This window comes from Myotis yumanensis, unplaced genomic scaffold (genome assembly GCF_028538775.1).
Source record: "Myotis yumanensis isolate MYYU_CA2020_CCGP unplaced genomic scaffold, mMyoYum1.0.hap1 SCAF_18, whole genome shotgun sequence".
NCBI classification, from domain to species: Eukaryota; Metazoa; Chordata; class Mammalia; order Chiroptera; family Vespertilionidae; genus Myotis; species Myotis yumanensis.
Window position 1 is genome coordinate 23,085,328 of NW_027223769.1, and position 24,565 is coordinate 23,109,892.

At 36.7% G+C, this 24,565-nt stretch overlaps 1 protein-coding gene across 1 annotated transcript in view; it reads left to right on the plus strand.

The window, feature by feature from the left end:
* GLG1 (golgi glycoprotein 1) overlaps window positions 1-24,565 on the plus strand; it is a 108,375-nt gene that overhangs the window by 48,212 nt on the left and 35,598 nt on the right. Inside the window, exons 2-7 of the mRNA XM_070398267.1 lie at window positions 9,807-9,839; window positions 12,248-12,334; window positions 15,876-16,091; window positions 20,091-20,294; window positions 21,384-21,455; window positions 23,140-23,323. Of these exons, the coding sequence (XP_070254368.1) occupies window positions 9,807-9,839; window positions 12,248-12,334; window positions 15,876-16,091; window positions 20,091-20,294; window positions 21,384-21,455; window positions 23,140-23,323 (796 nt within the window). The remainder of the gene's footprint in view (window positions 1-9,806; window positions 9,840-12,247; window positions 12,335-15,875; window positions 16,092-20,090; window positions 20,295-21,383; window positions 21,456-23,139; window positions 23,324-24,565) is intronic.

Consider the following 24,565-nt stretch of genomic DNA (forward strand, 5'->3'; position numbering starts at 1 on the left):
GAAATATAATTCTTTTATTTTTAAATTTTTTTTTATTGTCTAAAGTTTTACATATGTCTCCTTTTTCCCCAATTGACCCCCTCCCCCAGCCATTCCCACCCTGGGCAAGCCCCTACCACCCCAGTGTCTGTGTCCATTGGTTATGCTAATATGCATGCATACAACTGAAATATGATTTTTGATAATCCTTTTCTCCATCTTAGTTCTTTTCCATAAAAAAACCAAAATAATAGATCGCTTCTCAGACCTTTGGCTATGATCAAATGTAAAATAGTGAACTTAATTTTCTGAGACTAGTGCTCTTTGACATCCTTATTTAGTAATTTATTGTCTTGTCAGCTTGAAGTCATTGCACAAGTTTGATCTTAATTTGGGACTATTTTAGAGAATTAATGTTAAAAGGAAAAATTTGGGAGAAGCTGTTTATTTCATTGTGACCCCAGTGACTGACAATTTGCCTTTGGAAACCTAGAGATCAGATAGAATTTCTGTCAACCAAATAACAAATGTGTATAGAATGTCAGTGTGTGTGTCTTGTATTGTGATAGCCCAACTTGTGATTACTGCCTTTTGGGAACGTCCCTAAATGTACCGTAGGAAGGAAAATTCTGCCTAGAGACTGTGGGTAGTTCTTGCGATCTACCAAGAATTTATTTCATTAGTATTCTAATATTTTCAGGAAAAATTCCAAGATATATGTAAATTGGAGCCAAATTTATGTTAACAAGACTAGTTGTGCTGTTGCAAGCTCTGTGACGTCATGGTTGCACCAACTAAGAATTAATTAAGAACATAGATTTGAAATTCTTGCTCAATTTCAGGTTGAATAAAGTGTCCCTTGTGAGATATTTTTAGAATCGTAGCACTGCTAAAGGACTTGCTGTGTGAGTCAGGTTCTCATTCAGAAACTGGTATTGAATATCAACTTTCAAACTTTGCATTTTTCATTCTGAATTAATTATTCTTCTGTTCTGAAAATGCAAGTTTAAGCTGTCATTCGTGGATTAAATACTTTATATGTATCACAAGAATACAACTTTTGGTATCAGAGACCATTTAAATGATCCCTCTGTTTAAAAGTGGATATTTTTCACAGATGTAAACTGTTGTGAGTTGGTAATTATGTTGTTGGAATTGTCAGAGAGCTTCAGAAAGATATTGCTCTAATTTTTATGAAAAAGGTTTGAAAAAATGTGTTTTTCTCTTTTCATTATAGTTCAAATTCAGAGCATTCTCATGACAGAGGATGGGATTCATGATTGACTATGATGAACAATTGCATAGTCTTACCCAGTCAGTTAGTTGCTTTCTTCATTATGCAGAAAGAAAGCTAATTATGAAAAAATGTTTGAATTTTGTCATAAATGGAAATGGTAGCCTGAAGTCAATACACAGATGCAAGACACTTTTGTTGTATCTTATCTATTTTGGTGGTAATTAATTATGTAATCCCTGTGTACTTAATCTTAAATTCTAAGGCAATGGTGATTAGTCATCTTTAGAAAAGAATCTTCTGTTCATTTTTTCCGTTTCTGTTTTTCTGATATTTTTAGAGCGTATTACAATTATAACTAAATTATTGGTGAAATAGGGAACAGCTTGAGGAGGTAACTTACATTTATAGGAATTGCTTTTGTTTTTTGTCTTTTTGTTGTTGTTAATCCTCACCTGAGGATATTTTTCCATTGATTTTTAGAGACAGTGGAAGGGATGGGGAGGGACAGAGAGAGAGAAACATTGATTGGTTGCCTCCCGCACATGCCCTGACCAGTACCGGGATTGAGTTTACAACCGAGGTACGTGCCCTCGACCGGAATTGAACTTGGACCCTTCAGTCCATGGTTTGATGCTCTATCCAGTGAGCCAAACTGGCTAGGACTTGATTTTTTTAAAAATATATTTTTATTGATTTTAGAGAAGAAGGGAGCGGGAGAGAGAAATAGAAACATCAATGATGACAGAGAATCATTGATCGGCTGCCTCCTGCACATCCCCAGCTGGGGATGGAGCCCACAACCCAGGCATGTGCCCCTGCCCCCTGACCTGAATCGAGCCCGGGAATCTTCAGTCCACAGGCCGATGCTCTATCCACTGAACCAAACCAGCTAGGGCTGCTTTTGTTTTTAATTGAAGCACCACCACCTCTAGGAGGCAGGGGGACAAAATAAAACTAGAAAAACTTTAGCCCCAAAATGAACTGATAAAGAGGCAGTTTTAAACCAGGGGAGTCAACTTTCTTATACACTATTTCTTTGTTCTGAAAACAGGGACAATTTTTAGTAACCAGTTGAATAATTATTTTGTAAGGCATGGATATTGAAATCATTTATTCAGTTTCAACCTTTTAAAACGGAAGTATTAATATATTTACTTCTTTCTTTACAAACTTTATTCACTTGAGCTTAGGCCAAAATTCCCCTATATTATTTTAAGTTTTAAAATGTATATTTGGTAATTTTTAGATAAAGTTTAAAAATTAAAATCTGGCCCTAGCCAGATTGACTCAGTGGATAGAGCTTCGACCTGCAGACCGAAGGGTCCCAGGTTCGATTCCGGTCAAGGGCACATACCTTGGTTGCAGGCTCCTCCCCGGCCTGGGCCTTGGTCAGGGCATGTGCAGGAGGCAACCAATTGATGTGTTTCTCTCACATTGATGTTTCTCTCTGTCTTTCCTTCTCTTCCACTCTCTCTAAAAATCAATGGGAAAATATCCTTGGGTGAGGATTTAAAAAGAAATTTGGCTAAGGTTTTTTTTTTTTAGTAAGTTACTTAATTAGATAAAATATCTGTGTGAGTTATGTCCTAAATTTTTATTTTTAAAAATCTGTCAGGAATTACATACATTGACTTGGATATATGCTTCTGAATTCTTTGTCAATAGCATAGCTAGTCTCCCACATTCATAATATTGTAAGAGTTCTCACCAGACAAATGACTCAGAGTAGACATATACTTGTGCATGGTACTGTTTACTAACCCTTTTACTTTATTAGAATTAAAGGGCAGTGAGGGTATTTTCATTTTAAAGGTATAAGACAGGGAAGTCTTGACCCCACCATAGCCCCATCCCTGCCCTGCACTTACCTGAGACTGTCTAAGAACCAGGGATAAGTGGGCCCTGGTTTGTGGGGGTCTTGCCTATCATCTTTTACCCCTTTAAAACTCAACATGTTCCTGTAGAACTAACCGTACATTATTCTTTGCATTGAGTTTTCGGGCTGCTCCTCAGAGCTGTGCCAAAAGTAGTATCCCAGTCAGTAGTGTGCTCCAGCACCTGGGACTGAGAGGAATATGACAGTAGTAAGAAGCCCCTCCATGTTTACTACTGTGTGCAGCCAGATGGTCCTGGTGTTTGAGCAAAAGGAGTCTGCAAGAGCTGGCTAAAACGAACCAAGAGAGATGCAGGGGACCTTGACTGACAACCAGCTGAAATGATCGGAACCTTTCTCTGAACCCGGACCAGAGACAAATATTTAGATCAGGAGGAAAAAGGATTTTTTCTTGACTATAAGAACGGGTTCCTTCCTTTATGTCCCAGCAAAAAGCTTTATATTGCTTCCCATTGATTCTTCTACATTCAGTGAGGTCTTTGAGTCCTGCTTTCTAGAGATGGATTTTTCCAAATCTTTCTGTGTTTAGGTATTTTGTATTATTTTTGGTTCAGTTAGTGTAAATTTCTTCAGCCGTTAGAAGATCAGTACTTTATAATTTCTGAAGTAGTGTTCTTATTCCTTCTTTAAATTAATAAATATTGCCGAAACCGGTTTGGCTCAGTGGATAGAGCGTCAGCCTGCGGACTGAAAGGTCCCAGGTTCGATTCCAGTCAAGGGCATGTACCTGGGTTGTGGGCACATCCCCAGTAGGAGGTGTGCAGGAGGCAGCTGGTCGATGTTTCTCTCTCATCAATGTTTTTGACTCTCTATCTCTCTCCCTTTCTCTCTGTAAAAAATCAATAAAATATATATTTTTTAAAATTAATAAATATTTAAAGATTTCAAAAAAGAAGATGTAACTATACAGTATTTCCCAGCTGTTACCCCACCACTCCCTGGGGAAGCCCATAGGTAAATAACAGTAAATGAAATCACCACTCCCTGTACTATGTTTAGCATAACATTAATTTGGATTATGGGAAATCATTACTGGACCAATGTTCAGATTTTTTTTTTTTAAACATATTTTATTGATTTTTCACAGAAAGGAAGGGAGAGAGATAGAGAGTTAGAAACATCGATCAGCCACCTCCCACACATCTCCTACTGGGGATGTGCCCACAACCCAGGTACATGCCCTTGACCGGAATCGAACCTGGGACCCTTCGGTCCGCAGGCCGACGCTCTATCCACTGAGCCAAACCAGTTTCGGCCCAATGTTCAGATTTTATTAAAACTTTGTAGGTACCCCATCACATATTAGGAGATGCCAAATATGTAAACCTAAGAATGGTCACCATAGGATTCCTCACTATCTCATTCAAGTCTCTGCTCTCTGCCCACAATGTGCCTTTCCAACGCTTACCCCTGTCTCATCTTCCACAACATACACAAAGCATCACAGCATCAAATCACAACCTCCTTTTAAGGCTCAACTGAAATGTACCCTCCTCCATTCAACTTATTGATTTCCTTTCTGTCTTACTCGTGGGGGTTGGTATTACTTTTTTCATGCTTTAAAATAGCAGGCTCTTCCCTACCCCTACAATCTCCACACTGCTTTGTATGATGGTAGGTACAGATTTGTGCTTTTTCTCTTCTACCACACTAATTTACTAGCATCTGTAACCTTTGTTTAATCTCCCACTGGACCTGATAGTAAATCCTTTTTGAAAAGATGGATGAATGTTAAAGAATCATACAAAAGAGCAACTCTTCAGTGAATCAGAACATAAAGCCTTTGTTGATCGCTGATGTTTTGGAAAAAACTATACCTGGATACAAATAGGAAAAATTAATCCTGAGCCCAGAATAAGGCACTAAGAAGAACTTAATTATGAATCTGAGTAAGATTCAGTGTATACTTAGTGAAAGTTTATCAAGACTAAAAGACTGGGTTTATCTAACATTACTAACTATATTATATTGAATTTGCTTTATTGATGGGTAGAAGTGGGTGGTTTGGAGCAAGTTAATAAATGGATTGCTTATATGGTTTCTTATAAATAAACTCCCAGGAGAATTTATTTACTACTGCAGTAGAATGTCTCATCAGAGGGAGGCATCTGGTTGTTGCCCAGCCTTCAGATTTTGTCAAGACCATGAAAGCACTGACACTATTAGCATTTTCTTGGTTTGTTTTCTCCCAGGCGATTAATAAACAGAGTTTATTGTCACTTAATTTAGTGCCAGGTATGATCTGCTGGGTAGTTCAACTTCAGTGTATGTAACTTTAGAATGTCCCATATTTTAAGACACAATCCAACTCCCAAGCAGAAACAGACAACATCCAAGTTAGTTTTGTGAATCTTTAATATCTCCTGCCAAACTCATTAACTCAGCCTGCTTACCTTGGGGAAATCATAGTTCCAGACCTGTACTTTCTGTAAAAACCATCCTCTTAAATGAATGTGATGGTTGAACATTCAGACTCGAACTTTTCAGTCGTGTATTCTGAAACCTGTTTGCTGTGACTTTGACCAGCAGAGAATGATTAAGATGAAGAAGGAAACCAAAATCATAATATGCAAATGATCAGCATTAAAGGATGTGGAATTCAGTAATATTTCTACTTTTATATTCCACACCTCAGATTTTATAGACTCATAAAGCTAGAAAGAATCTCAACCATCTTAAACCAATATTTCTTCATCTTTTCTTGTCTTGGATTTTTTTGAGATTATGATGATGGCTGTGGATCTCTTGTCAAAAAAAATGCACTCACATATAAAAGTTTATATTTAGATTTAAGACATTTTCTCTCCTAAAGTCTGTTAATAGCTCCTAAGGGGAAGAAATCCCTTTTCTAGTCCAATGTTCTCAGGGGTCTGGAGAAGTTAAGTGACCCACCCAAAATCAAACTGCTTCTCTGCTGACTACTTCAGTTAGCCGGTCATTCTCCCACCATTCTGTTCCTTTCCTTAAAACCAATTCTGTCCCTGGCCGTTGAGTGTAATCCTGTGCAACAAAAGGTTGCCAGTTCCATTCCTGGTAGGACACATGCCCCGGTGTGTGCAGGTGGCAGCCAGTTCACATAGATGTTTCTCTCTCTCCTTTTCCCTCCTTTCTCTAAAAAAAATCAATTTAAAAATCTTAAAACAAAACAAAACAAAAATACCAATTCTGAATTTACAAAACTTAAAGGAAGGACTGGGGGTGTTAAGCTTTAAAATCAACTGTTTCAGCTTTGGCTTACTCAACTAGGAGATTAAAGTACTGTGATACCCAAAACATTTAAATCATTGATTTAGAAAAGCCAAATGAAGTTAGCAAAGTTGTTCTTTTTTAAAAATCCTCACCCAAGGGTCTGTTTTTACTGATTTTAGAGAGATAGGAAGGGAGAGAGGGAGATAAAAACATTAATTGATTGCCTCCCAGGGACCAAACCCGCAACCCATGTATGTGCCCTGACTGGGAGTTGAACCCAAAACCTTCCAATTTACGGTACAACACTCCAACCAACTGAGCCAGACTGGCCAGGTAGGAAAAGTTTTTTATAACTTGCTGTGGTTATTCAAAGGCTAATCCAGAATTTCTAATTGATCTAATTATTACACCAGTTTCTTACCTGGGCTACCTACATCTAAATTCATCATATATCTGTCAAATCACTCCAGAGCAGTGATTTTCTTTTCTTTTTTTTTTTTTATAAATAATTTTTATTTCTTAAATTATTACAAAGAGTATTACATATGTCTCCTTTTTCCCCCCCCCTTGACATTCCCCCGGTCCCTACCCCCCGCCCCCCTCCCCGCCCCCCCGCCCTGTGTCTTGTGTCCATTGGTTAATCTTATATGCATGCATATAAGTCCTTTGGTTGATCTCTTAATCCCCACCCCCACCCCAAACCCTCCCAAGACTTCCCACTGTAGTTTGACAGTCTGTTCAATGTTGCAGAGCAGTGATTTTCAACCTTTTTCATCTCATGGCACATATAAACTACTAAAATTCTCGGACAGCTATTGGGTTGCCTGTTGTCATATTTTTTATTTGACAATCTAAGGGAAAAGAGGTTGGTGCCCTTGACTAAACAAGCATTACATGTTTTAAAAATTCTTGCAGTACACTTGTTGGAAATTGCTGTTCTAGAGCACTAGTTCTGTTTATTCATCATGTCTGCCTTTCTTTTTCTTGTAACTCCCAAAGGCCCCCCAGCTCCCCATCACTGTGCTTAACCTGACCTATCGAGCCTTTTGGAGGAGGTACCAAACTGAAAGCATAAATCCAGTTTTATCTCCTAGGAGTGTGCCTTTCATCACATTACTCAGTTTCTCTGTATTGCAATATCTTCACCTGTAAAATTGAACACATTACCACTTATCTTCCAGCCTGTCATGTTGTAAGAAATAAATGTAGCCCCTAGCTCAGTTAGTTGACAGCTTTCACTATTTCTTGCTATAACCATCACATTCTTCATTGGAATCAGGTAGGTGTCTCCCTTTCTCTCTTCCTCTCTCTAAAGACAATAAGTTAAAAAATGACAACAGCCAAAAACAATAGCTATTCAGTGCAAATGAATCAAAATTATATCCTTTTGTCAGATGGGCAAAAAACATTATATATTTCTTGGTGTGCTGAAGAATTTTAGTAATTAGTTTATGTGTGCCATGAGATGGAAAAATTTGAAAATCACTGTTCTGAACCAATAGTATGTCCTTTGATTGTAAAAGCCCTTTTAAATTCCTAAGATTAATTATTTGCCATTAAACTTAGAAATTCTTCATAGCTCTTTAGTTCTATGAATATCAATGGCTTAACATCATAACCTTGTTCTTAAAGTATTCCTATGTTGTCATCTTCTCGTTCTGAATCTAGAATGAAAGAAAAATAAGAAAAGTTGATTGTTGATTGCAAATCAAAGCAACAAAAGTGATGAAAGCCAAACACCGGTCTCCAAATTTGCAGTTCATTTGTCTCTGTGGATTAGGTCATTCCTTCATCAAAAGTACAGTACTCTGTAATTAATAAAGAAATTCATTAAATAAGATCATAATTGTTACCAATTGCAATTTAAAGGTTTTGGAATTTGCTTGATAGGTATATTAGTCACTTTTTTCTTTAAAATTTCAAGGGCTTATAATGACAAATGTTTATTTTTCTTGCTCATGGCTATGTGGGTCAGTTAGCATGGCTCTGCTCCGGGCTCCTGGTTGGATTTAGGTCTGCTCCGCGTGTCTCCTTGTACTAGCAGCATCCTAGACATGTTCTCAGGAATGTGAGAGCACAATTCAACCACCCAAGCACATTTAAAGTTTATGCTCATAATATCTCCTTAGCTAAAGCAAGTCCTAGCCTAACGTCAGTAGAGCAGGGTGTGTGTGCCAAGTCCACAGCAGGAGGCTGTGCAGTTACAGGGTAAAGGATCCAGATATCAAATCCTATAAAGAGTGACAACTGAGGAAAATAACTCAGTCTACCACTATATAGGGAAGCAAGTCATTAAAACAATCATATATTTGCTATTATAGGTTCCTTTGGACTGTAAACATGACAACACTTTTTTCCCCATGATAACTCACATGTTATTTGAATAGGTTATTTTGAAAATTCCCCAATGCTCTGAATTTCTTTCAAGAATGCCCCTTTAATATAAAGTTATTTAGTAGAAATGAATAGGAGTAAAAATTTATAGTGATATTAATTGCCTTCCACGTTTTGTTTGAGAAAGAACTAGGATTGCTGATTGGTTGAAAAATCTAAAGGAGGGATAAAGTAGAAAACTGCCTAAACAAAAAGCATTCTTGCCTGGCCAGAGTGGCTCAGTGGTTGAGCATCAACCTACGAACCAGGAGGTCACAGTTTGATCCCGGTTAAGGCACATGCCTGGGTTGCAGGCCTGATCCCCAGTGGAGGATGTGCAGGAGGTGGCCAATTGATGGTCCTCTCTCATCATTGATGTTTCTATCTCTCTCTCCCTCTCTGAAATAATATATATATATTTTTTAAGTTAAAAATAAAATAGATAAAGGAGATGTGTATTTCAAAGCTATGCAATATTAGGCATAACCTAGTCCAGCTTTTTTGTCATGAAATCGGAAGTGTATTTTATCTCTGGTACATGTACCTGGCTTTACAAAACAGATGTATTCATGGGAATATACTAGTATATATAATTTCTGTTTTTTTAACTTTCTATTTTTAATTATAAACTTGCAAGATTATAGACGTTACAAGATTATAGAAGGTACAAACATAGTACACAGAGCTCCTGTGCACCCATCACCCAGCTTCCCCTAATAGTGACAGGAGACTAATTTTTAAATCATTGATGGACCTCCTTTGCTCTCTTAAATAAGCCTGTTTTCTTAGATATTTAATTTTCTTTAAAGAAAGGACATCCTTATTGTGCCTGATCCTCTTTAGCTTTCAGAATTATGAAATGTCACATAAGGACCCTATGTCACTATTGCTTTATCTCTAGTACATTCTTCTTCAGTTTCCCCGTTTTCAGATTGTACCATTGGTGGGGAAAGGATTATATCTCACCTACTTTTCTGTTGTATTTTTCAGTAAAAGCCCCATTTTACTCCTTATTTTGAAGAAACATATTTAGTTGAATATTCAGACTTCTTGTTTTGAGTTTATTTTGGTGGTGTTTGAAAACTTGAGATTTGAGATTTTTTTAAAACATCATCTCTCCTTTTTTCCTTTTAGCCTGAAAATGAAATTTCTTCAGATTGTAATCATGTAAGTATGACTTTTCATAATTCACCATATGTGCTTTATATATATGATGAGAAAATTTGGGATGCTTTCCCTGATGTTTTAGGAAGCATTATGTTTTTCTTAATTCTCTTAATCTTAAAAAAAGGCTGATAAACCTGTATAAGGGCCATGATAAATTTATAAATATCCCTCTTCTGTAGAAACCAACAAGTTCTGCCAAATAATATTTCTGTACTTGAACTTAAAATTTTTTACATATGAAATAATTGTTTCTGTGTTTATCAAGTTTACAAGTTAGATTTCTGTATTTTGAAGTTGTTTCATTTAGTTATTATAAAGTCATCCAGTAGTTGCAGAAGTGACTATAGGTTCCTCAAAGCCTAAAATATTTACTTTCTGGCTCTTTGCAGAAAAAGTTTGCTAAACACTGCTCTGGCCTATGGATAGAAATATAAATTTTAAAAACTTAAAAAAAAAACCCAGTCATCTTAAAATGCATATGCTTTATTTCAGCATTTCTACTTCTAGGGATTTATGTGTAGTTAGTTATAATTAAAAGAATGGATTAAAAATGTGTCTATAAAAGGCTATTTGTTATGGCATTATATATAAAGCAAAAGATTGGGGGGGAAAAACCTCAAAATTCATCTGTAGACTCAATTTGGCAGAGGGGAAGCCCAAAAAGAAGCTGATACATGCCTTAGAACCCCAAGGGCTGGAGAATAGTAAGTATATGAAAGGAAAACAGGGACAAATAGTGTACAGAAAACAGGAGAATTGATGTCATAAAAGGAGAAGATTAGGACCCAGACACAGAGGGAAGAATGTGAATATTTAAGGAGAAGATGGCTGGCCTTCTACAAGAGGAGAGAGGCCTCAGAAAAAAATCAGTACTATTGACACCTTGTTCTCAGACTTCTAGACTCCAGAATTGTGATAAAAATAAATGTCTGTGTTTAAGACACTCAGTCTGTAGTATAGTGTTATGACAGACCTGGCAATCTAATAAAACACGTGGGTTGGCATTATAATTTTCCCCATTATTGGTAACGGAACAAATTTTTAAAATTGAATAACTTTCTACCTAGTAGAGAGTTCAGGGATAAATTAATGTCATTAAAGCAAGAGATAAGATAGTTATGAACAATTTTTTTGGCCAGTGAAATTGAAAATGATGCAATGGACAAATTCCTAGAAAAACAAACTTACTAAAACTAACATAAGTTGAATATCTAAATAACCCAATGTTTATTTTAAATCAATAAAGAAAAAAAAAGATTATGATACCAAAAAAAAAAATTGGATCTGTAAATAAAAATCTTCCCAAAAATGAAACTTCCAGGACCAGATGGATTTATTGGTTAATTTTTACACATCAGTCTTTCACACAGTAAAAACGTGGAAACATTTCCCCGTTTGTTACAAGGCTATCATAACCTTAATATCTCCTAACAAGTATATATCAAGAAAAGAAGCACAGGCCAATGTCAGTCATGAGTTATAGATGAGACAATGCTAAGCAAGTTAGTAGCAAACTGAATCCAGTAAAATATAAGAAGGGAAATACATCAAGACTGAATTGGTTTTACTCTATAATTGAGGTTAAGTTTAATATTTGAAAAATAATCACAGTGAAGAAGAAAAATAATGTTAAATCTCAATAGACACATTAAAAAGCATTTGGTTAAATTCAATACTAGTTTTTTAAGCTTTTATTATGGGAAATTTTCTAAAATGCATAATTAGACTAAAGATTTCATGGATAGGTTAATTTACAAAAATCAGTTGTATGTTCTGTTGACCAGCAATGAATAATTGAAAATGAAATTAAGAAAACAATTTAATTTATAATAGCATCAAAAAGAATCTAATACTGAGGAATAAAGTGTAATAAAAGGAGTGTAAAGTCAACCTTATGGTGGGTGTCAAGGGTTTTAAAGGAATGAAGACAGATATACCTGGAAACTAGACTCTCGGTGACTCTCCTTCATAAACTGATTTATGAAAGTTCTGTTGATTGTGAAATCTGTGACTAAACCCCAAAATCTCAGCTTTTGGATTAGAGTTTTTGGGCTTAAGCAGAATTTAGCTTATACTACCTATTTATATTTTCTCTGAAAACTACAGCAGGGATTTTGGTTTTAGTTTTTTTCTTGACTTAAAAAAAAATGTTTAGTAAAAAAAAAATATATCTGAATGGTAGTTTTATTTTGTCTGTACCTTTTTCCCTTTGTATCTACAAATGCAGTGGCATTTTGTTCCCCTTTTCTGTTTGTTAACTGAAGTCTGAATATGCTTTATCTGACTCTGTACAATGAACTTTTATCATTTATTTGTGTCATAATTTATCATAAATCACTTATATTTATGAAATTGATGGTAAATTTCATACAAGTCTAACTGAAGTTTGTTTCTTCTCTTGTACCTAGTTGTTGTGGAATTATAAGCTGAACCTAACTACAGATCCCAAATTTGAATCTGTGGCCAGAGAGGTTTGCAAATCTACCATATCAGAGGTAGGTTGTAAAAGAATTTTGTGGGTGTTTAATGGCATAGAAGAGAAAATTACATCTCTATCAGACTAGTCATTAAGGAAGGAATGACTCATTCAGTTACTTTACTTTTCTTGGAATTCACATCTGTATTGGTTGAGAGATAGGCCAAGGCCAGTGTAATTAGACTTCTTTTTGTTAATGTTCACCTACACTTACAGTAGGATGCTGTTGATTCAGGCAAGCTGATAATCAGGCTCTGTTGGTACCCAGAGAATACAACTGCTTCTGTCTTCAGCTCTGCTCTCACACTTTCACAGTCTGCTTATGTCTGAGGCATACCAAAATGGTTTCCCCAGGAGGCTTATAAATATTCCTAAGTATTTTGGCTATATAGTTGGATCAATGGAACCACAGAGGCATATGCTTCAAATAATAGGAGTTAGCCTTAAAAATATGTGTAAAAAGATTATGTCAATTGTTATAAATGGATGTTGAGACTAAAGACAAAAATAATGAAAATGTGTAGTATTTGTATGGATATTAATTGGGGAAATTTTTCAATTCTCTTGGCTTAATGTGAACAAATAATATTAGTGAAAATTGCGATATAGAAATTCTTATTTTATTTTTTGTAATCAGTAATAGAAATTCCAGAAAGCCAGAGATTTCTGTATATTGAAATATACAGAGCACACAGTTGCTATTTTTCCACCTCAAACATAATTATCATAGATCTTGCAACATGTAGATCTATCCTCAAACTACCCTATTTGGTGACTAAAGTCGGGAATATTTTCTCCTGAGCTTTTAAGGAAGACCCTGCTCCAACCATTAAGCCTTCAGCTTGTGTTCCTCACTTAATCCTCATTATGGGATTTTGTAGAACCTATTTCTTCCTCAAACCTTCTAATCTTGGATCAGATATGTTTTATTCTTTTATAGCAGTGACCTTTCTTCATATTTACTCTTAGGCTTCAGAATAGAATGACCTATCTTTGAAACATTGATCTTCAGCTTCTAGCTTCAATATTCTTCTTATCACATTCCCTTAGGTAGCAACAGAGCTATACATACCAGTTTGATTGCCATGTGGAAATTTAGCTTAGAGTATATGCAGATACATCAGAATGATTTCACTGTGCTTGCTTATTTTATATATATATTCAAAGGTTTTAAAGGAAGAAGATCGCTGGAAACTAGACTCTGGAATCACACATACACACACACACACACTTTTTTATAATGTGTATGTAATGATGGCCCTCTTGTAACTTTTGGGGGGTTCTTTGATTCTGTAAAAGATTCAGGTGACACGGACACTTCTCCTTTCCTTGAGGGAGATTATATCAGAGTCAAGAAAATTAAATATCAGGAAAAACATAGTTGCCAACTAAATATTTTATCCTACATCTCCTTCCTGTCTTTCTTAATTTTGGAATCCTACTTCCAAGGAGAAAACAATATCCCAAGAATACCTGCAAATTACAAACCAAATTTTTAATATACCCCCATGATTGAGCCAAATACTGCTTGCTTTCCCCAAGCCTTCATGTCAGCAACAGAGTGGATCTGCGCCCCAGCCACTTCAGAGTTAACGCCCACCCATAAATATATTGATGATTTAATGCTGTTTTTTGCTCTTAATCTTAGAAATTTCCCTTCTGTCATATTAAACTTTTATCCAATAAAATGGTTGAAGAAAAGTATAAACTTCTAATTCAAATACTAAACATCCTATTGGAATTGGCAGTGAACTGAAATACAAATAGGTATTACATCTCTGTGTTTCAGTAAAATCTCAAGTGATTAAAAGTAAATATACGTTTAATTTCTTCTTAGGGTTCAATTCAAACTGTGCTCTTGTTCTTTCTTCAGATTTGTAAACCTGCTGATTTCCCAGCATTAGAGCCTATCTGAATATTTCTACTTCATTAAATTTTCAAACCCAGGTGTCTACCACTACCCTGTTGTGTGTTTTTTTAATACATGTTTTTTTCAGGAAGGGAGAGGGAGAGGGAGATAGAAACATCAATGATGAGAGAGAATCATTCATCAGCTGCCTCCTGCACGCCCTATACTGGGGATCAACCCTGCAATTGGGTCATATGACCTCCCGGTTCATAGGTCGACACTCAACCACTGAACTACACCAGCCCAGTGAGATTTTCAAGGAGCTGTTCCTCCTTTACTTTTGAAACTGAACACTGTTTTGCTCACACAAAAAATATCCTTTTCCTGGGAATAATATTGATGGCCATCTTTTTAGGCATCATAAAAAAAGAATTCCAGGTTAGACTGAAAGAATTGCATTCATCTTGACTGTTGAAGAACTATGCTCCCTCTTGAAGCCAGTGTGAGACTGTTTACTTAAATTCCAAAGTTTGCTTTTTTAAAAGTAAACACAACTTTCTGTCTTGAACTGAGTCTTTGACTTGCTCTGGAGTTAGACATAGAGAGACCCAGTGGCCTATAGGATAATAAGTGTATGGTATGTCCTTCACCCAGCACCTTTTGGGAAAGAGATTGTATTTGTTTTGCCCTATGTACACATTTACAGTAAGTGGTGTAATAGTGGAGAATGGTCTCCATAGGCTTATAAAAACCAATACAACCAAAATATTCCCTTCTCATTTCTTTTCAGAATAGATATTTACATTTATCTCCTTCCTCTTGTCAAAACTGCCATTTTTGTTTGCTTTTTTATTTCTTTAAATGTAATAATAGTCTTTTCCCAAACAATCTTCTTTGCTTTATAATTCAAGCTTGTAGCCCTATAAGTAGATTTTGCTTTTTTATGCCTGAATTTCAGCATTTTTTGGCTAGTTTGCTTCAGTGGCATTTGTGGTTTGGTATGCACTTTGCAGGCCACTAGCCATGTGGAATCATTGTGTGCTTGATCCGCTAGATCATATATCTAAACCTCCCAAATTAAGTTTACAGTGGCCTCCTCTTCCCAGACTTCTTGCCAAGCTGCACTGTATATCCTTTTAAACATGATTCCAGTCCAGACCATAGTGGTAAAGTTGAGATTTTACTAAATTCAAAAACACATGTCCACATTTATAGTTAGTTCAGAACTCATTAACGTCATGTCAAGAAGTAATATTATGCCTTTCCTCCTTCCTTTGACCATTAGGTTTACTTAATGGTAATAGTTTGCTGTGTAGCTTGGCTTGGGACATGCAACCTGACTTCAGTTCTACACCTGTTTTCCAGACTTATTCTCTAGATTAATCTCCTTACATCTATTGCATTCTTTGCATGCATAAAGGGATTTCTCAGTAGAACCATTTAGAATATTTAAAGCTCCTTTTAATTATATGTCAATAAAGCTGAAATATGTCAATAAAGCTCTTTTACTCCATTTGGACATGAGTTCTATCTAGCATTTGTATGTCTGTATTTTCTTATGAAACACATTAATCAGGTATTTCCTAGAGGGCACAAACAGTATGAGTAGGCATGACACACTATCAACAGGAAAATATCATTCTTTCTTTCTTAAAAGCTGTTTGATGTGAGCATAGAATACTGTGTAAAACAGCCACTGTCTTTTGAGCAGATTAAAGAATGTGCTGATGAACCAGTAGGAAAAGGTTACTTGGTTTCCTGCTTGGTGGATCACAGAGGCAACATCACTGAGTACCAATGTCACCAATACATCACCAAGATGACGGCCATCATTTTCAGTGATTACCGTCTAATCTGTGGCTTCATGGATGACTGCAAAAATGACATCAACATTCTGAAATGCGGCAGCATTCGGCTTGGAGAAAAGGTATGTACTACGCTGGTTTCATCAGGGGTTTTAGGAACTTGAGAAATGAAAAGCTTTGTATAACTAGCATGCAAAACATTTAGGGCTAGAGGTGACCTTAAAGTTGAAGTCCAGTCAGCCCCAAGGTCTAAGGCTAGTTGACCTGTGAGTGCATTTTATCTGTTTGTGACAAAATGTTCCAAAAGTATGGAAAGTAGGGGAATTAATATCTGCTAAGAGTAGTGTTACCTTCAAAATACTAAAACACTTGCTGGTTCCCTGTAACATTCTCTGGCAAAGCATTTTGTAGTCTTGTGGGAATAGTAGTTGGGTTAGGAGAGACTTGAATTCTCAAAACTTTCTCTGCATACACCTCACTGTTGCCATAAAAAAATCACTCAGGCCCAGCCAGTGTAGCTCCGTGGTTGAGCGTCAATCCATGAACCAAGAGGTCACCGGTTTGCTTCCTGGTTAGGGCACATGCCCCGATTTCAGGCTCAATCCCCAGTGAGGGTGTGCAGGGGCAGCCAACCGATGTTTCTGTCTCATCGACATTTCTATCTCTCTGTCCCTCTCCCTTCCTCTCTCTCTGAAAATCAATGAAAACATTTTTTAAAAAGTCACTCAGCACACCAGTACAAAAGACAATATTTATTTATCTATCTATTTATTTACGTATTTTTAAATATTAGAAGATTTTAAGATATATGAAAGTACTTCTAGCTTGTCATAAGAAAGGTACTCTACAAATGTTTAGGAAATGTGAAGAAAAATAAAGTCCATTTGTCTCTTTGCCCCTGTTTGTTTAGTGCACCAGGCCTTGCAGGCTTCTCTCACGGAGGGAAGGGGCATAGTATTGTATGCCAGAAGGTTTTAGTGCTGGTTCTTGTCTGGCTGTCACCGAGTAACCTTTCTTTCATGCCAGCACAGGGCTCTGGCCCTTTCACAGGGCACCTCTGAGTCTATCCTGAGAGCGCTGTGAACTTGGCAGGCAGCTAAAAAAAGGCCGGTTTAATAAAGAAGGCAGATTTTTTTTCCTTTCCCAGCAGATTTTATAAGTGGCACAAAAGCACTAAGTCACCCTGATAATGCAGGGTATTGCATCGGGTATTGGAGATTATGTCCAATTCCAACCCTCACTCTTTACTATCTTCACCTATGTGTTCCAAACACACTGTTCAAGAATCAGTGATGACACTTCTTTATATTTGTGATTAGTGGTCCAGGCGGTAGAGTGGACCATTACAATTCACCTCTCTTTGTAGTAGTTCTTCCCTGTTGACTCCAAGAGAATCACTAGTTAGCTTCCCACTAGCAATTGGAATTGTCAATATAAAACCTACTTTCAATGGCATGTACGAATTAAGTCTGCAGTGATTGAAATGACTGCAGAAAATGCTAGAGCCCAAAGACATGATAGTGAGGGCTGTTTTTAGCTTTGTTAAAATAACAAAAGATGTTTCTATGAACCATCAACATGCATATTTTGGTCATTTTTATCTTTTGCTATAGTGACCAGTTAGGTGAATCTCTGTTTATACCAGGCACCCCAACTCTGGCATCAAAGACTTGCTTGTATTTTGGGGACAGTAAGATGACTCATGCCTGCACTTCTGAAAACATGTTCTTTCCTATATAATCCACTCTGGTGCTACAGCCAAATTTAAAAAAGGAGGCATGTCCTCAGCCCTTTTCTGCCTTTCTAACTATAGTTTACTTCTATGTAGCTGGTTATTTAGATATGAAAATTATCCTGGAAAATTAATGAGTCAGCTTCTGACCACAGAAGAGAACAGGCTCATCAATTTCAAATTTGTTGCCATTGAAGCTTGCAAACTCCTCTGTGACTGGCTTTGAACTGACCTGCTCTAAAAGTCAGAAAAAGGGTCATGGTTAACCTGTTTGTACCCTTCTTTGTATGAACATATAAATGTCATGATTTCAAAATTATGATAATGTTTTCAAATGTTAATATATATAAAATTTAGAACAAAGACTATATATTAAGACCTTTAGAATTTTCTAAATAAATATTGTAAAAATGAAAGTGCAGATCTCTAAAAGTAAAATGTAAATGATTTCCATTGTCTGCAGAGAAAGTGGAATGTGGCATCCCATACAGGAACTTAATATAGACATGTGCCATATTATTACTATTATACTTTTTACTCAGTAGTTGAGCATCCCCTGCTTTTAACCAATTACTTTGAATAATTCAGACATTCTTTTCTTCTTTGGGTAATGATGTAGATCACAAAAGACACCAGAAACATTGAAATAGAGAATTCATAGCAGAGATGAAAGCTGAGTTCTTGCCTACTTTTTCTTTTTAATCCTCACCCAAGGAAATGTTTCTGTTGATTTTAGAGAGAGTGAGAGAGAGGTGGGGAGAAAGGAAGGGAGAGGGAGGGGGAGAGAGAGAGAACGGAGAAGAAAAAGAAAGAAACATCGATCGGTTTCCTCTCGTACGGACCTCAACAGGGAATCGAACATGCAAACTGTCGGTCTCAGGATGATGCTGTATATAATACTTACGTACTGTATATAATAAGTGCCCGATATGTTTCTGTCCAACTCTGTGTGATCATTGGTTTGTTTCTCCTTTGGGAGGAGGAAATGGTTAGGCCTTGCCTAAGTGGGTCATAAACAGACTTGACTGTCACTTATAAAGTAGGAATTAAAAATAAGCCTTACTCCAGATTTCTGGGGTTTGTGTTCACTTTTCTCCCTGTTGTCATCTTTTTGTCTCTTGTCCCTGAGAGTTTTATCTGTTCAGAATTAATCTTCAAAAATCTTTTTGATTATCTCAGGTTTGTAAACATTACATAGAATCATAAAGGAAGTTCCATAGAACCCCAAGGTCTTAACTAGGCACCTTACATTCTGCAACTCGCATGAGTTGATAAACCCTCTAAGCCTCTGTTTGCTCATCTGCCCAATAGATACACCACTCTTATCCCCTCTTCACAGGTGTGTTAGGAGAGAACATGAACATTTCATGCAGCTACTTGGAAAGTAGTGTGCTATGGAACAAACTCTATCAAACAAATAGAAAAAATACTATACTCTTTTTGTTGAATTGAAATTTTACTTAAAGTAGATATTCCCCTATCTGGTTTAAGGGGTCTTTTTATTATGTACAGATGATTTCATAGACCTGGTATCTTACTATAACAAGATTTTATGTGTGTGAATGTGTAAATAAGTGATAGCACTATATTTTCTTCTGCTTTGACTTACTGTATTAATGGTTATACCTCTCAAGTTATTGAAGCATATCTTTTGAGTATAGAAGATTAGGATGCTTGAATAGAAAATATTTAGGGGAAATTTCTCATATTTTGAATGAATGAATGAATGAATGCTTGTGGATGCAATGTACAAGTAAAGGTAATTGGATGGCTTTAGGAAAGCTCTCAAAAGCAGTTTGAATAAAGGGTGGTAATCTTGTTAAGATTGCAATAAGATTAATTCAAAACATAAAAGTGAATATTATACTACAGATTGTATATATTTGCATCTTTGTGGGCAGTGTAGAATAGAAAAAAGGAGAAACAGGATCTCTATATATTTTCTCAATGGATTCTGTGACTTGTTTTCGTGACTTGACTAAAAGCACTATTACTTGGGAAATACCCTTCCGAGATAAATGAACAGAGATTTCTGCAATGTTATTTCAGTATGGACATCAGCTATGATTGAGCATTGGGCTAATGTGATTCTTTTAAGTGTTTCTGACATTTTAAACTTTAAAAACTCAGGTTTCTATTTCCAGTGCTAACTAAACTATACTTAATTTCCCAGGATCTCTGTTTCCATTTGTACCATGCAAGTATTATATTCTAACCAAAGATTATTGAGGACATTTTCTACAATATGTGGTTGGTTCCCACCTGATTTCTCAATAGAACATCAATAAGCTAACTATATGTTGAAGTGTGTTGTTGTTTTTAACCAAATGATGTTTAGTAGAAAGTCATTGTGGTGAGAGTTTTAAAATTAGTATCCTCACTATTTTAGGATGCACATTCACAAGGTGAGGTGGTATCATGTTTGGAGAAAGGCCTGGTGAAAGAAGCAGAAGAAGGAGATCCCAAGATTCAAGTCTCTGAAGTTTGCAAGAAAGCCATTCTCCGCGTGGCTGAGCTGTCCTCAGATGACTTTCATTTAGATCGGCATTTATACTTTGCTTGCCGAGATGATCGGGAGCGTTTTTGTGAAAATGTAAGTCAGCTCAGAAACTGTTCTTTTCTTCCTTTTCTTTTTACATATTTTTAAATACTCTGTTCCAGGAAACAAACAAACAAAAACTTAACACAAACATCACATGTAGAAAAGCTACTAAAACTGGAAGGTGGAGTTGGTCTCAGGGTAACAGAAAATGATGCTGGATGCTCAGCTTTGATTTAACATCCAGTTAACATTTGGCTTCTGACAATCTCCACACTTATTTTTTCTACTTTATCTAACTTCTCATCAGTTCTTGGGAGTTTATTTTATCTATAGGAATCCTAGTTTACCAGGGAATTCCATTCACATCTATTCCATGACTAAAACTTTGCCGTGTTACATGTTTATGTTTCTGGCCAAGATTAAAAAACAACAACACAGCACCACACAGGTTAAACCAAATCCCTTATTGCTACCCACAGACCCTACAGAACAACTCCCTAACACTGTAAATAGAAGAATCTCCATCTTTACATCGAAGAACTGAGCATGACTTGTGTACATTCCCACTCTGCCTGCTATTTTGATATAACAGCTTTCACTGTCAAAGCCATTAATTACAAGTTGTTTTTTTTAAAATATATTTTATTGACTTTTTACAGAGAGGAAGGGAGAGAGAGAGTTAGAAACATCGATGAGAGAGAAACATCCATCAGCTGCCTCCTGCACATCTCCTACTGGGTATGTGCCCGCAACCAAGGTACATGCTCTTGACCGGAATCGAACCCGGGACCTTTCAGTCCGCAGGCCGACGCTCTATCCACTGAGCCAAACCGGTTTCGGCTAATTATAAGTTTTACGTTGTAAAAAGGAAGGCTCATTGCCACTTCTCTTGATTCCCTAATTAACACTATATCTGGGACTAAATGACAGTAGTCAAGACATCTAGGAAACATATTTTTACCTTTTCTGCAGGCACTATTTTCTTTTAAAGGCTACTAAATTTTATAAATGGCTGAGCCATTTGTTCAAATGTACTCACATTATATTAATTTAACAGAAAGTTCTATATAGGATTATGGATACTGTCTAGCATAACTACTTACCTAATAATCAAAACAATGGGTATGTTTCACCTTGTAGACACAAGCTGGTGAAGGCAGAGTATATAAGTGCCTCTTCAACCATAAATTTGAAGAATCCATGAGTGAAAAGGTAAGTATTACTTTAAAACAGACCAATATTTTATTCATTTCTTTTACACACACACACACACACACACACACACACGAGGCCTGATGCACAAAATTAGTGCAAGAGTAGGCCTTCCTTCCCAAGGCTGCTGGCACCGGCTTCCCTCCAGCACCCAGGACCTGGGCTTCCCTCAAAGAGGGGCGATCATGGGGCAATGGCCAGGCCCCTGATCAATTGCATTGCACCCACCTTGGCTGGCCTGGCACCAAAGCATGGTCCCGGATGGTCGTTCCACTGTTCAGCCATTTGATCAATTTGCATATTATGCTTTTATTACATAGGATATTTTTTATTGATTTCAGAGAGGAAGGGTGAAGGGGCGGGGAGAGAAAGAGAGAGAGATAGAGAGAGAGAGAGGTCAATGATGAGGGAGAATCATTGATTGGCTGCTTCCTGCACGCCCCTACTGGGGATCGAGCTCGTCATTTGGGCATGTGCCCTTGACCAGAATCAAACCCAGGACCCTTCAGTCTGCAGGCAGACGCTCTGTCCATTGAGCCAAACTAGCTAGGACTTATTCATTCTTAAAAGCTTTCTCAAATCATCTCAAATAATATTCTTATAAACTAATATCAAAATAAATGACTGGTAAAGCTAACCCTTTTCAGAGGCGAGACACTGGCTTTTAGTAGGGAACCAAAGCATATTTTGCTTAAGCCAAGAAAATGAAGCGTTATTTGTGATATCTGGACATTTGAAAGCCAATTTGGAATCAGTTTGGGGAGTAAAATTGAAAAAAAATTTTTTTAAGTGATTTTTAAAATTTTAGTGATTTTTTTAGAGAGTGAGGAAGGGAGAGGGAGAGAGAGAAACATTGATGTGAGAACAAAACTTCAATTGGCTGCTTCCTGTACCGTCCCTACTGGGGACTGAGCCCAAAACCCAGGCATGTGCCCTGACCGGGAATTGAACCAGCAACTCTCTGGTGCATGGGCCAATGCCCAACCAACTGAGTCTCACCAGCCAGGGCAAAATGGAGAATTTTATATCAGAATTACACTGAAGTCAGTCTTACATACTCAGGAAGTTTAGGCTAACCAAACCAATGTACTTCATAGATAATTAGCTATTTAATTTTTCAGCAGATGTTTCATTAAGCATTTTCATTACTCTTAGTATTCTGTTCCTGGATGAATGCAAAAAAAAATTTATTACCTTTAAAAGTAATTATTTTTGTGTGTGTTTTTTTAATTCTGTCATTTTCTGTGCAGCTGAAATGTTTTTCATTTTCAGTTCCTTTACTATTGAGTAATTATATTTAAAAAGTATAGAATGGAACTTCTGAAGTATTATGTTAGTTTCTACTTTGATTCTGGTGAAATTTACTTTAGGAATATTGTTAAATAGAAAAAGAATACTTTGTCAAGATCTTGTATTAGAATCTACCAAATATGTATGTGTTTAGGACAGCTATTGCAGCAACCATCAGCAGTTCACTGTAGAAATCTAGGGGTCCCCACCCATTTACCTCTGCCTCTTGTCACGCTAGTTTAGCATGCTTGTGTTAAATTTTAACCAAGCTTAAAAGAGGCATCTTGGTAACAACGGCTGTTGTTGTTGACATGTACTTGGCCATGAGAGGTACATGGGAACAGCTGAACCACTTGAGCAGTGTTACAACTCTCTCGCTGTCTTCTTTACTCAGTGTCGAGAAGCACTAACAACCCGCCAGAAGCTGATTGCCCAAGATTATAAGGTCAGTTATTCATTGGCCAAATCCTGTAAGAGTGACTTAAAAAAATACCGGTGCAATGTGGAGAACCTTCCCCGGTCCCGTGAAGCCAGGCTCTCCTACCTTCTGATGTGTCTGGAGTCAGCTGTGCATAGAGGTGAGAGTTTATTTCTTTTTATCCTTTTAATTCCTTTTTGGATTTACATTTTAAAGCTTCATGTACTGTTACTGTTTGCCTATATTTGCTCTTTTGAGTACACCTGTGCCTTGTTATTTAAGAGTCTTTTTTTAAGAATTGAAGGGTTGGCATCCCTACACCTTGTTGAAGGCCCTTCCTCTTAGCTCATTAATCTCCAATTTTGTTTTTCTTTATATCTCTGCTTGCTGCTGCTTCTTTTTTTTTTTTTTACAAAGTAAAGAATATTTCTCAAATCCAAATATTTTAGCATTTTAAAATACCTACAGGGTGTGGCAAAAAATAGGTTCACAGTTGTTTGTATGGAAAAATAATACAATAATTAACAAATAAGCCCTGGCCAGTGTGGCGCAGTTGGTTGGAGCACCATACCCCAAAAGCTTGCCAGGTAGATTCCCAGTCAGAGCACACACCCAGCTTGCTGGTTCAATCCCCGTTGGGGTGCACACAGGAGGCAACCAATAGAAGTTTCTCTCTCACATTGATATTTCTCTGTCTCTTTCTCTCTCCCTTACTTCCTCTCTAAAATCAATTAACATACACTCAGGTGAGAATTTAAAAGTAATATAAATAAATAAATAACAATACAAGAATGAACTCTGTTTTGCATACTCACAACTGTAAACCTACTTTTGCCACACCCTGTACTGTACCACATTTTTAGGACAGAGTAGTATAATGGTTTACAGCGGTTCTCAACCTGTGGGTCTAGACCCTTTTGGGGGTCGAACGACCCTTTCACAGGGGTCGCCTAAGACCATCAGAAAACACATATATAATTACATATTGTTTTTGTGATTAATCACTATGCTTTAATTATGTTCAATTTGTAACAATGAAATTGGGGGGTCATCACAAGAGGAACTGTATTAAAGGGTCGCGGCATTAGGAAGGTTGGTTTAGCAGATGAGCTTGGGTCAGAGAGAGATGACTTCCAAGTTACGGTTCTATCACCAAACTAACTGGCTAGGTGTCCATTGTTTCCATTTTTTAATTTCTCTAAACCTCATTTTTCTTATCTATAAAAAATAATATTACCTATGTTCCTATGTTGAGTTCATATGAGGATTGAATGAGGCTATTTGGCATAGCACTTAGTATATAACAAGTGATAGGTAATGTTATTATTATTATAACAATGATGATGTTAAGAAATTAAACAGTAAAAGATGAAAGGATTATCCCCCGTAGAGTCAGACTCAC